Source organism: Gasterosteus aculeatus, chromosome X, assembly GCF_964276395.1.
Source record: "Gasterosteus aculeatus chromosome X, fGasAcu3.hap1.1, whole genome shotgun sequence".
In the NCBI taxonomy this organism is placed as follows: domain Eukaryota; kingdom Metazoa; phylum Chordata; class Actinopteri; order Perciformes; family Gasterosteidae; genus Gasterosteus; species Gasterosteus aculeatus.
In genome coordinates this window covers 10,069,612-10,083,941 of record NC_135698.1, presented here as the reverse complement: position 1 = coordinate 10,083,941, position 14,330 = coordinate 10,069,612, and the positions used below count along the sequence as shown (strand labels likewise).

At 43.1% G+C, this 14,330-nt stretch overlaps 1 protein-coding gene across 1 annotated transcript; it reads right to left on the bottom strand.

The window, feature by feature from the left end:
• Nucleotides 1–3,686: 3,686 nt before the first annotated feature.
• Nucleotides 3,687–12,341, bottom strand: LOC120809740 (uncharacterized). The gene is made up of 5 exons (XM_040163771.2): nt 11,786–12,341; nt 9,668–9,844; nt 8,354–8,563; nt 5,295–5,508; nt 3,687–4,826 (listed from the first exon to the last, which is right to left on the bottom strand). Exons 1-5 carry the CDS (start codon nt 12,272–12,274, stop codon nt 4,648–4,650), a joined length of 1,269 nt encoding a protein of 422 aa, XP_040019705.1. The 5' UTR covers nt 12,275–12,341; the 3' UTR covers nt 3,687–4,647.
• Between the last annotated feature and the right edge of the window lie 1,989 nt (nt 12,342–14,330).

Sequence of the window (14,330 nt, the reverse complement as noted above, 5' to 3'; positions counted from 1 at the left end):
CAGCTAGTTAGTGTTCTTGCAACAATTTGTGCTTAAATGTATTGCTGTACTTCAGTTAGTTAGTTGCCCAGAGAGTGTTTTTTCCAAATTAGTTAGAAAAAAGGTCTAAATCTTCGTCAGTAATAAAACTCATTTCACATGTTACGTGTTGGGATGAAGAGGAGTGACTTCTGGGCCCAGATGAGAGTATCATTGTCACATTGGCCCAGTTTTATGTTCCATTGTCCTCATTAACATTGAATATATTTGTGCCACCAAAAATACACTAACATACACATTACTAACACTACAGGGAAGTAATCATTTCCTCTCAAAGGAACTTGAGCCTGATGTCATAGATCTCATCTTTACCGAAAGCCAGATGCGTAAGACAAGGTAAAAGGACAGCAACGGAGTGTGGCGTTTAATGCAGAAACCAAAGGCATAACATTAAGTAGACGCTGCCCACTTAAATCTTTAAATTCTTCATTCACTTTAGCTCACCAAACAGGACAGTCCCCATAGGCGAGTAATGAATAATCATTAGCAAAAGGTCCACAAATTATTGATGTAAAATAAGCAATGATTCTTTTTTTTGTTTTGCAATTTATTGCCATTAACAAGTAACTTGCAATCCAATAAATGTCAGCATGGCTTTCAGTTAATTAAAGGGAAAGATATTATACAGTAATGCAGGGTGGCGTTTATATCTCGATTTCCACAGACTGCAATTTACTGCTGAGCCTTTATTTGAAGGGACCCACAAATAATGGCTATTAAGCCGTCAGAGGATGGACAGGGGATCACATTAATGAAATTAGATAAGGTGGAATGGTGATCTACACAGCCTGGACTCTGGAGGCTCACACTCTCGCACACATCCACACAGACGCACAGTCCACGCACGCTGCACACCAGCGCTGTTTAGTCTCCTCTTTCCATCTCTTTCTCTCCCTCTGACCTGCTTGGCCGGTGTTTCCATGTTCTTCTTTCTTTGCCATCGCCCCTCCTGCACTTTGTCCCGGCACCAGCAGGAGCCCAGTGAGGTGTTCAACATGAGGGCCTGTCAGCTCATCAGGGAAGGTTCCCCTGTTTGTCCTGAGCACTGTAGGCAGCCAGTCAGTCCGCCAACCCTGCCATCAACACTGCCAACACACACACACACACACACTGGCACACATGTCCACATCTCCCCCACTAACAGGGAGGTGTCACTTGGGGAGGCAGCTGCAGTCACTGGTGTGACTGCTCTCCTCAAATCAGAGACCCTCGTCCCTGTCAACAGCAACCTGGCCCCGAGGCTACCGCTGTCACATAGTGTGCACCCTGTCCAACACACACACACACACACACACACGCGCACATAGACAAACACACACTAGGGTGGAGGAAGAAGTGGAGATGGGGCAGACAGGACCGCTGTATTGGGGGAAAGGGGTGATTGAGAAAGGGAAGAAGAGAACAAGAGGGAGAAGGGGGAGAAGGAAGAATAAAGATGAAGGATGTGTGGTTTAGTTAGAACAGCGGCCCTGATTTTCTCACAGACAGAAAGGCCCAATTATTGTCTGTGACAAGTTTAAGGAAATTGGGGTGCGTGAGTGTGATGGGGCAGATAGCAGCCGAACAGTTAGGAGAACTGATAATTGTTTGACAGACGCCAGTCAGGTAGGTATATTCAACTCAATCTGTTGATCTGTGATTTACCAATTAGACTGAGGTGTAACTAATACTATGAAAGTCTTAGTATTTCCTTTTTTTTCAGGCTTTTGTTCGCATCCTCTCGCTCTTTCTCTGTGTCTCTGTGTCTTTGTGTGTGTGTGTGTGTGTGTGTGTGTGTGTGTGTGTGTGTTGGATTGTGGATGAATCGGGCTGTATCTGTGCTGGCAGCATACATAAGAGGCCCTCTGTGCAATCGGACAAGGTGCCGATACCTCAGTCATGTGACAGTGACTTCCTGTCTGTGTGTCGGACAGCAACTGAAGGCTTGTCAATACAAGCTCGTGCTCACATCCTTTCCCATCTCTTCAAACACAAACTCCCAAGGCCAGCCGAGGACCATCACAAAAACACTCATTTCTACCGTTTGTCTCGCTCCTCCGAGGGGAAGCAGCGAAACGTCGTGCTGCACGAACATTTTTGGGAGGTGCAACAGTAATTGTTGAGTTTTACTTTGAGCCAAGGTCAGAAGCAGGATTATCTGTGTTTGTATCAGATAAGTTGCATTCAGTTAAACAGATTCTTATCTCATATCTCGCTCTGGATTTTTTAGCGTATCATAAGAATATTCTTCAGAACACTGTCGCAGTCGTAAACTGTTCTGTTCCTCCTCCAGTTTTGCCTTTTGGCTTCGCAGCCTGCTCCTGCTCACATGGAGCCCGGAGGCTATTTCAAAGGAGAACACTGCCCTCGCATGGCTACACAATGCTATTAATATCACTCATTTATGTGGAGTTACATGTTATGTAATTTGGCATTGTTTGAAGTCATCTAAAAGAGGTGTAAAATGCCTCCCATGATCATATGTACTAATAAATATTTGATTGATGTGTAGTAAAAATCCTGATTTTACAGAGTCTGCCTATGCAATGCCACGACCACCCACATCAGTAATCGAGCTACGCCCCCAGAATCAAATACTCTTTCATGGACTCATAGATTCGCCCGTATCTGTTACTACAAGCCATCCACTCTCTGCTTAACATTTGTCATTGATCGCAGCCAAGCCCTCATTGGCAGGCCTAATTCATTTACGAACTTGTCATTCCACGTCATTGATTAGGTTGTCCTTCAACCACGCTTTAATTATATGCAAAGATAAAAGATTTCTCATCATTGTGTTTAATCTAATGAAAGGGCTTGTGCTACAGCAGGGGTCGGTTCAAAGGTCCAGACTATTGACCTTGGAGAACAACGCCAGAGGATGAATGTTTTTAATTAGACGGAGCAGACAGCTTTGGGAGGGAGAGCCTTCAGTTGTTTGGTGGCTACGATGTTGCCACCGAGCAGTTAAATAGATCTCAGCAGGACATTGTCTCTTACCTATATTTTCTATACTCAGGACTAGTCACTCTTTAGCCCACTGCAGAAAATCTAATGATTATCAAATCATGGTACTCATTGGGTATTTTTGTACAAAGGAGTCTTTAAAAAGTCACAGTATAGAATACCATGAAAGAGTTAAAAATGAAATTGTAATTAAATCAAATTTCACAAAAAGTTCTTAAAATACCTGATAGTAAAATAGGAAAAGAAAGGCTATAGGAAATACCAATGTACAGCGTGACATTACAAAAAGTGTCATGGAATATGTACTAGTATAGTATGCCATAAAAATACCCTTAATCATTTGTTTCTAAACAATTTTACAAAGTGCTTTACCAAAGAAAAGAATACCAGAAAGGCAACTTGTGTCCTATCGGACGATCCTGGGCCCCTCTCAGTTCCATCAGTGGGCTTAAGTTATATTTAAGGGATCGATTATACTTAAAATACAAGAGATTAGTCAGGTGTGGAAGTTTGAGGCTAAGCAGGTGCAACAGACAGGCTGCACCAGTAGAGGGCAGCAGTGCCTCATATCAACTATTATGGAAACAACACATGATACCGTTCTGTCTAAATGGGGTGCAGCTCACAAATATATAGTTATTTACAACAGCATGTCGAACTTTCTGCTTACGGAGTAATCGGACTCTGAAAAGATAAGTCTGTTTTAAGGCTCATCGTTTTTTTTCATTTTATTTTCATTTGATTTGCAAAAATCTTTGTAAACCCCTAACAAGTTCCTACACTGGTTGCTTTAACCTTTGTTAAATTGCGTTCATCTCCAATTAAACATACAGGGGTTCTATGTAAAGACGATCCATATAACTTATACCCAACCACCACATTTATTGGCACTTCAACAGGAGCAGGATTTTATTATACTCCCAATCTCTCAAATGTCACTTCAGTTCTTTAGAAATGAATGTGACACCAGCCAAATTAGTTTGTGATATTACAATTGCCCTATTTAATGGGAGCTTTTGAAACCTGCTTAAAAAGTACACAAAAAAGAGCACACACATACTTCACAACGTCATCAACACAGTTTGCGCCACGCAAAACACAAGGACAAACGGCACGATAGACTGGATATCAGATTCTACACATGTGCTCCTCTGTTAAATCACATACAATAACAGTTTAATGCATTATTCAGCTCCTGTTGATGTTGCTGCACAGTCTCATTACACCGATGTTAAGAGAACACAATGGACTAGATTTAGGAAACTCCTCATCCGGTTCGTTCTGACACTTAACAGAGGAATCCAAATCCAGTGCAGTGCATTAATAGACAATGTACTGTAGATTGTGTCAGATCTCATCTGCATCTGTTTGAATTGACGAGCTTTGCAACCTGAAAAAACAGAACTTCAAAGGCCTCGTAGCAAATGTGTCCATGGCATGTGTGCTCCATGCATAATTAAATAGCTCCACCCATTGTACATCACAACGACTTGTGGTCACATCTTTACACCCTGTATTCATCCAGGCAAAGATCACGTCCGTTCATCTGCTTTCAGTGTGTAATCAACAGTGATTTATTGTAAACATTCAGTGTAAACACAAACAATCCACCACCACTTCCCACTAGGGGGCACTATGCATTCACCTGCCCGTCCTCGTGTTTCATTCATAAATTGATTGAGCCAGGCCTGTCTGCTTGAAGCTCTCGGCCACCTGTCTGGAGTGTTGCATTTTAGCAGACAGTGCCTCTAGAACATCGTTCTGGTCCACAGCTGTGGCTGTCTGGTAAATGAACGTCCCCATTGACTCCAGTCCTTGCATACCCAGATTCACTCCGCAACCTGGTGGATGATTAGGTGTAGAGGGAATAAACGGAAAGGGAAAGGAGAGTGTAAGTCACAGACCTTATACACTCGCCAAATTAAACTTATATCAGCCAAACACATTCACCATAAGATGTGAGCTGTTTGTCTTTTGGATGACAAACAGTGAACTCTGGCCTTGCAGATATGGCTATGGCTTATAAACATGAATAAACATAGAGCTGCAGAGAAACAGAACAAGATAAGTGTCAGCCGAAAGGCCACTGAGTGCAGTAGTGACTCACACAGACATACTGCTCGCATACAAAACAATTCATCCACTTGTGCCGCCTTTATTTCCATCGCTCTTCCTCACTCCGTTTCATTTATTCAAAGTGATCTGTGTTCTGCTTCACTGTTGTCTCACCTTCAGAAATACTTCTGACCCTCTCCTATTCTATATTGCATAAGTTGCATGTTATATTAGTACATTGTGCACAGATGTACCTGTGTCAAAGTTGAGGACGCGCGCCGCCTCCCCCTCCACGGTGACGGCCACATTGTCCCCCTCTATGAAGGCAGCGCTGATGCGTCTGTGTGATAACTGAATCTCAAAGAGACGCCGGCTGCACTGCATGCGGTGCAGCGTCACGTCGTTGAGACGAGGCTCGATGTCCGTCTTATAAACATTGAAGGACTGGTGGAAAATATTCTTCATGATCTGCCCAACAAGAGAGAGAGAGAGAGAGTTTGTAGCATTGTCCACTCCGATTTACCCTTTTTAATTTTTGCCAGCTTGTAAAGTGACTTCCTCATGGACACCAGTACATTCACACATGCATGGAGACATGTTCACTTCCCCACAGCACATCAGTCGTCACGCTGCCGCAGTGAAACTATGGCAACCTGCACCACCGTTTATCTCAGAACGGTGTGTGAGATAAGGACAAAGTGAGAAGTGACAAGAAGCTTTATGCACCTTAATGATTTGGATATGGAGTCTTTACGTACAAAGAGAAATGGAAGAATGCTATGGGGCGCCGTTTGTAAAATGTTGCACGTTCTAAAATCCTGTGCAGTTTTGCTACATTTAGCATTATCATATGAACAAAAAAGCACGACAATATTCACATGTCACTTTTTCAAACATTTAGAGAGAAATTAATGTACATTCATGCAATAACTTTTCCAAGGATAATGTTTGGCAGTAATAAGTTGTTAAATAATCTAAATGTTAAATCTAAATCTAAATGTAAATGTTATATCTTAATGTTAAATGTCAATGTTTAATGTAAATCTAAATGTTAAATCTAAATGTTAAATGTTATATCTACATGTTAAATCTAAATGTTAAATGTTATATCTAAATGTTAAATCTAAATGTAAATGTTAAATGTTATATGTACATGTTAAATCTAAATGTAAATGTTAAATGTTATATCTAAATGTTAAATCTAAATGTAAATGTTAAATGAAGCTTAGGCAAAAATTCAGTCAGGAAGACTGGACAGGCTGTGCCGTTCCCTGGTGGCCTCCTCTCTCCCTGGTGGCCTCCTCTCTCCCGGGGGCGCACGGCCAGCTGATTAGGGGCGGGGTCGGGTAGTATCAGACGTGGGTGTCGTTACCGTAAACCAATCGCATTGGGCAGGCAAACGTTAAAAACTGTTCTCCTCTCTTGTGCTGTCAGTTGTCATTTCAGCACGCTCCAAAGGTGACCCGCCACCACCCCTGACACCTCCAATCTACAGCAGAACCTGGCATAGCAGGAGAGTTATGCAACTTGGGCTCTACCACCACCACCACCACCAGTGTCTGGACTCCCAAGGGGGGGATACGCCTCGTCTCGGCTCGAGTTCCCGGCCCCGGGTCTACCCTGCGGCAGGATGGAGTCCAAGCCCCAAACAACTTGCAATATCATATTACACCTGTTATAATAAAGCATTGTTCAAATTTCAACAAGTCTCTCCGGATTGAAATGTTATATGTACATGTTAAATGTAAATGTTAAATGTTATATCTAAATGTTAAATCTAAATGTAAATGTTAAATGTTCAATCTAAATGTTAAATCTAAATGTTAAATCTGAATGTAAATGGATGGACCATCGGCGACGATTTGGCCGCGCACCCGTCCCCCGTTAACCGCGAGCATCCGCGCCCGTGCCCCACCCGCCTTCACCGGCGCGGCCAAATCGTTGCCGATGGTCAGGTCAAGGGGGGTTTGCGCAACGTTGCCCACCCGTGAACCCCATCTCCACTGCGGTCATGTGGACCGCATTTCAAAATGAAATTTGCCTCTATTTAACATTTAGATTTACATTTAACATTTAGATATACATTTAACATTTAGATTTACATTTAACATGTACATTTTGATTTAACATTTGCATTTAACATGTACATTTAGATTTAACATTTAGTTTTACATTTAACATTTATATTATTTAATAACTGTATTACTGCTAAACATTATCCTTGGAAAGGTTATTGCATGAATGTACATGAATTTTTCTCTAAATGTTTGAAAAAGTGACATGTGAATATTGTCGTGCTTTTTTGTTCATATGATAATGCTAGATGTAGCAAAACTGCGCAGGATTTTAGAACGTGCGACATTTTACAAACGGCGCCCCATAGAATGCACCATGATGGAGCTGAAACCACTAGCTGTTTAAGAATCCGTTGATCAACAGAAGTTGTCAGCAAGTTGACTTCTTCCAGCTTTTTATATGGTCTTATCGGGTTTTAAATTGCATAACTGGAAAATTAATACCAATTGGAAGACATCGTTTTTGGTCGTTGTAAATAGCGGAAGGCGTTTTCTCTGTGCTTTTTTTATTCACATTTCAAAAGAAAAGTAAATCATCAATATTAAAAATGATTTATATGCAACCAAGTCCAACCTACACTTCTAAAGTAAAAGGTTCTGTGTCAAAGCAACTTTGACTCTGTTATTTTATCACCATGCAGGGACATAGTAGAATAGCTGCTGTGTGCCTTTTCATTGATCCTGGTAATTGTGGTTAATGAGTGTGAAGCCTCTCCTGCTCTCTCGGCCTCTTTCTCTCTGCCAAACTCTGTTTTTTCTCGACCCACACTTGCTCAGTCTTCTGTTACTAAGTAACAGGGAATCTGAATGGCCGCCCACATAGCAACATGCGCTCTGAGAATGGTCCTGCTATGTTCCTGTGCGTTCTCCATGTTGTGCGCGCTGCTCAAAGCAGTAGGACAAAAACAACTCAGAGAGTTTAAATGAAAGACTGACTGCCCACCGGTGACAAATGCATCCGTGGCCTGTTGTTCAGCGTGAATAGTGAGGTCACCTTTCTCCATCCCTCTTTTCATTATTTCTTTATCTCACGCTCTCTTTGACTCAGACACACTCACATTTAAAGAACGTTCACACAGACGCAAACACTCAAGCAGACATACATCCACACGAGGACACTAATGGACTCAAAGCGCATTGACGTAGAGTTACAGCTGTGTGTTCTACGTCACCTAGAAGCTTTATCGAAAACAGACACCACGTTTTTGTTAAATCAAACAGGGACAAGCGTCTCTCACAGAGGAGTTGGCCGTGTGCCGGAGGAAGCGGACCATCTTGGTGTCAGAGGCCGGGCAGGCGAGGGCCATGTAGCGGTTCCTGAAGGTGCCATAGATCTTTAGGTGGAAGCCAGGTTTGGCGGCGGGATTTCTGGGCTCTCGGAGGGCCTCCACGCCATAGGCGGACAGGTCGAAGTAGAGGCTGGGGGTACGGATCTCAGGAGTGGGAACCTGAAGTAAAGAGAAGAGTTAAATCTCCGAGGACCAGTAGTCAGTTAATGGCATATTTGATATTTTGGACAACAGTAAATCAATACGATAGAACACTACTTATATACGACGTCTGCCTGTGGGGCTGTAGTCACTCGGGTGGACATTGAGAGTAGCTGGATTTTATTCCGTGCTTCAGTCTGGCAGTGACACCCCCCCCAAACTAATTTTCCCTTAAAACAGAATATCTTTTCAATGACGTAAACCAGCCACATTCAATCAAACAAGCATTCAGCGCAACAGAGAGGCAACTTAAGAAATAACCACGTCATATTCCTGGTAGGTGAATTCAATCATTACAGGAAGCAGTCACGGAAAAAAGGCTTCAATGAAAGGCAGCTACAGAGCCTCTAAAGAGAAGGTATATCTGGTGATGGTGGCATAGAACCATTTAGATGTTAAAAAATGCACACCTGGAAGCGATACTATTGATCACATCTGGATATCTGGGCCGGATCAATATAATTTGTCTGCATTTCCCCGTCCATGGACCAGCAGGGATGGGATATTTCTTATTTTCTGTTGTTATTTCCTAATCTGCAGTTTATTACACAAACAAATAATTAATTAAATTATTTTTTCTCTGTGAAAATGTTGACTATTTACTTTTATTTTTATTTTTTATTTTTCTGGGGCTCTTGGTCTGAACAGATGTGAGTAAGTTAAGGAACCGTCTGCATCTCAGATGTCAGGTGACCTCATCATTTCAGTCACCTGCATCCATCACAACAACAGCTGTTCTCATCAAATTCAATGAGTAAATTAGAATAGAACCTGCGTCGGTGCAGAAGAGATTCAACCGACTGCTGTAATCCAGCTGTGCAAATGAGTCACATATTGTATTCAGCTGCTATTTACAGATCCACATTGTTGTTTGCTCAACTCAGCTTTATGAGGTCATATAAAGTTCCTTCTCGATAATATACTGCAATATCCTGTTTCTGCTGCCGTCATTCTTTACACAAACAGCAACGTATTGGTTATTGCCTCAGTGTGTGCACAGGAGTGAATGCACCCATTAGTGGATGTTGATGTGTGCGTTACGGATGGCCAATGTGTCCTAACCTGTCTCTGATCTAGTCTCTCTATGGTGGCATTAGCTCCGTAGGCATGGCAGGACTCCACGGTGTAGTCGGAGCTAATGCCCAGCACGGAGCAGGAGTCGCCACACGACCCGTCGGCCACCACAATCACACGAGGCCACTCGTTCCGCTGAATCCGCCGCAGGTATTCCTCGGAGAACTGAAACACGACATGGACAAAAATTGGGGAAAAAAACGTTTTTTGGATATTAAAACTTAATTTACAGTTGAATTTACGTTTTTATCGACTATGCAAAGTACAATGTACTTTTTTAGTTGTTGTGTACTTTTTAAAATCAGTGATTACTAATAAATTCTGAATTTACAAAACATATGCAATTAGCCGTAACACCTTTTTGGGACAGTACATGTAGGCTAGTTAGACCACCACCAGTTTCTAAAGACATTTTAAAGGTTATAAGGCTGCAGCTAACGATTATTTGCTTCATTGATTAATCTGCTAAATGGTTAGTTAGTTAATTAGTTAGTGATTACAACAACACAGCCTTTACAACAATCATTTCTGTAACAATTAGCAATATTATAAAATTGACTTGACCACTTTTCCACTGCCTATCCGTCTTATGAACAAATGATTCATATTGTATTCTCTTACAACCCATTCACCCGAGGTTGTGCTTGTCATGGCAACAGCGCATGTCTCTGAGGGTTTTAATATGGTGCCCATGTGCGTCAATGACCCTCAGTAAACAGCAGGTACCTGCCTGTGCAGAGGAGGACACAGAGCAGGAAAAAGCCAACTGACAGAATAAAAGAGAGAGTAAAATAGACTTTGAGAGGATGTATTGGCCCAGAACCACAGGGATCTATGTCAAATCCATTAACAAGTCATTTAAAAGACCTATTTGCAGGATGAACCACTGACGGCATGCATGGGTAAACAAAATCAAAAAACGTCCTTTCTAATTGAGTGACTTGAAACAAAACATAAGTTTGTTGTGATCAATAACACTTCTGACCTTGTGAAGGTTGGTGAGTGGCAGCAATGAGGAACGACGTTGGGGCTGAGGAGGAAAGAAGCTGCTGGCCAGAGCCAGAGAAGAGTGCATGGCAACATACAAGTGGTGTACCAGTAACACACAAAACTGCAGTCCAGCCTTAACACAGCAGCTTGTCCCTCCAGCAATGAAAATATTTACCGAACATTCATGTGTTTGCCCACTTTTATCACTCATTGCTTCTCTCTGAGGTTTTTGTGTTTATTCATTGTGTAGCAGGTTCAGTTTAGATGGTATTGTTCTCTTGATGCACAGTGAGGGATACACAGATAAACATTTTTAGAAAAACAGGGATAACATTAGTGATTTTATTATGAAGCAGTAACAAGAATTTGTGGCCATGTGCAAGATGACAGTTAAATTAAAATGAATATGCATTTGGCGGATTCTCCTCAGGTTTGAGGTCAGCTTACGTAACGGGTTACTTCCACTGATGAGCCCACTCTCAGTCTGACCTACAATGTTAAGACTAGCATGGAAAGAAGTGTATCATACCACACGGGATGTTTATCCACAGAGAGTTAATATTAATGGTTTGCACACTTATTTATTTATTTTATTTTGTATATCCTCTGTCCCAAAGCCGTCACATCGCCACATGGAACAAGAGGGGAAAAAGGGAGGAAACCTCAGGGAGAACAGCAGAGAAGGGATCCCTCTCCCGGAACGGACGGATATGTTGATATGTTGTGTGTACAGAGTGAACAACGTGAAAGATGTACATACATTCAATTCCTATGACAGAAATTATTCAAATATTATGAGGATGTCTGCTACGATAAATAAATACATGGTTGATAAGAAAAACACGGAGGAACATGACTGGTTGCCATCAGACACTTTTCTTTCAATGCTGAAAGATCAGGTTTTGACAGGCAGTCATTACAAAAGACAAAACCCATTGCTTTTCAGATGAATGTGCCATACATGTACGATGTGACAGGAAACGTAACATAAGTTGTATATCTATATCTTCTAATACTCTTCTTCTAACACTAATGAGATTACCTTGAGCATGAAGCCCTTATAATGACTTAAAAGCCTTGAGGTGTCACTAGTTTGCTGAAATGAGGAGGCTGTACCTTGGTTCCCAGCTGCACCTTGACGTCCACCTTCAGTTTCTTCTGCTCTAGGATGCTCAGCAGGTACTCCTGAAACACGCCTATCCGGGTGAAGAAATGCTCGTTGTGCCAACAGCCCTCCATGTTATCAAAGTCCACCCCGAGTCCCAGCAGAAACTTCACGCTGCGGGGATCCAAGGCGATCTGCTGTGGCCGGCAGAGCAGCGCCGCGCGGTACCTCTCGTCCAGCACGGTCAGTTTCAGCACCTTACCGGAGCGGACAGCGACCAGCGCGGCCGTCAGCCCCACGGGTCCCGAACCCACGACGAGCACCGAGATCCTGGCCCGCCACTGTCTGAAGCCGTCCAGGCTCACTTTCACCACCGCGTACACGGCCACGGCCACCAGGGTGCTCACAGCCGTGTCAAAGGCGAGAGCGCGGTACCTCTCCTCGGCGTCCCCTTCCCCGACGCCGCCTGCTCCAGCGCGTTGTGCCTGCAGGGCGTCCATACTCGCAGGGATCCCGCTGTTACGTGTTCCAGCAGTGGTGTCCCCCCCCTCCCCTCCCCCTCTCACACTGGCGCAATGTCCTAACAACACCGGCGCAAAGGGCGAAAGAGGCTTTAGCTCCGTGCGCACACAGTGTCAAACCAAACCAGCCGAGAGACCGGGCCACATGCGTCCTCCCCGCTCCGCGCGCTGCAAGTTGAGTTGTTCCTCCCCCACCCCTCCCTCCGTCTCTCTCTCTCTCTCCCAAGTCAGACGTTTGACTGGAGAGCGTCAGCAGAAAGGGATCAGTTTAATGTATCAGCACAAAGGTTTAAATCAGGCATCTCTGAAAGTGCCTGACTTTTATAAAGTCGGTGGGAAACCCACAGTGGCCCCGTTTTAAATTCCAGTAGAAAAACAAACTTTCCTCTGAGAAATGTTTGATTTGACGTTTAAACAATTGTCGCCTTATCGTTTTTCTCTCCTTAATTGCTCTCATACGGCAGCAGGGCAGCACGCTTACTGTAAAGCACAAAGGACTCATGCCAAAGTGTAAAGGCATCTATTGCCAACAACAATGCGCCCTTGGAGATGGAAAAAACAAGTGCTGTACTGAGAAATCTGAAGGACACTGGAAGGAAACAAGAGGCGGTCTAAAGCTGCTCGGGGGAAAATGGGGGGGAAGCCAGAGAGGTCTGCCTGTAAGCCTCACATCCTCTCGCCATCAATTTAGGGCTTTTATTTGGGTCGTTTTTCATCTTCCTTCCTGTCCTCTTTGAACTAAAGGAAGCAGTGGCTGTGAACACACTTCACCATGGTGACGGCTCCTCACAGGAACACGCCAATTTATATGAACAGATCCATTTATGTGCTGCTGATAGAAATGGATTGCAGAAGAACATCAGCTGAGCAGAAAGGGTGATGCAGGGGCACAGTGATGGACACGTATCCAGACATATATCCACAATAGGGGTTGACCGTTATTTATACATACGTATCCATAGCTCTTTACTGTGTTTAATGAAACTAGTCATGTGTAACACGTACTCCACTTACACTTGACACAGTTCCTTCCCCTGTATGCTGCTTTTTGTATGAGAGGATGACAATAAATTCTACCATGAACCTTTGATACACCTCAAAGAAAACAACAAATTAAGAAGCTGAATAAATAAATGAATGTTGTGCCAAAAGCAGCATTCTGTAGCATGTTCCTCTCCTTCTCCTACATGCTGTCACCCTTGGGTGACCCCAATGCATCTCATTTGGCAGACGGTTTAGCAGTTTAAACGAGGCTCTGACCGTTAAAATAAAATTAGCACTTTGAAGGTGGCAATGAATCCTGAAGTAACAGGAGACAGGACACAGACACGCAGAGGTTCAGATTTGTCTCATTGTCTGTGACGACGGGACAGAGAGTATTTATAAATGCATTTACATCACATGGGATCCAGGAAGAAACTCAGAGGGCAGAGACTAAAGAGAAAGTGAGGCATATTGGTGTGACATGCTGTGCCTCTGCCAGGGTTTCCACCTCTCCAGGTGCTCGGCAACGATTGGTCCAGTGAGTCCAGATGAAAAAAGAGAAATTAAGCTTCAATAAACCCTGCAAGCTTGCAGACAACCACAGACAAGCCATTTCCCTGGAAACCAAATGATGAGCTGAAATCTTCCATAAAAGGTACGATCACAAACTGCTGCTTTGATTTAATTTTGAAAGGACGGCTTACTAGAGTCAAATGCAAAACACAAGGTACTGAGAACATGCTGAAACCGTCACAAAACAATAACCTGAATAATCATTGTATGTGATGACCTACCACACGATTACTGTCACATATCATGAAATAAAACACTATTAACACCATTTACAGCACTACTGCCTTCATTTCCACGTTGGCATGCTAATATATGCAGTTATACAGGAGAAATGGATATAATCCTTCCACGAATCTCAGGCACACAAAGGTGATAATTAAACCTGGTGGATCCCTCACACGTCCGTCTCTGACGCAAACCACTTCGGAAAACAAAAGAAGCACAGCGAGCAGGTTTTTAATCAACTTTCACAGATCTT

Bases quoted from the DNA above. Each gene is read 5' to 3' on its own strand.
- LOC120809740 (XM_040163771.2), bottom strand. From the start codon at position 12,274: ATGGACGCCCTGCAGGCACAACGCGCTGGAGCAGGCGGCGTCGGGGAA. The intron at 9,845-11,785 runs GTACAGCCTCCT...GTCGTGTTTCAG, and splicing joins AGGTGCAGCTGGGAACCAAG to TTCTCCGAGGAATACCTGCG. The intron at 4,827-5,294 runs GTACATCTGTGC...ATCATCCACCAG, and splicing joins CGTCCTCAACTTTGACACAG to GTTGCGGAGTGAATCTGGGT.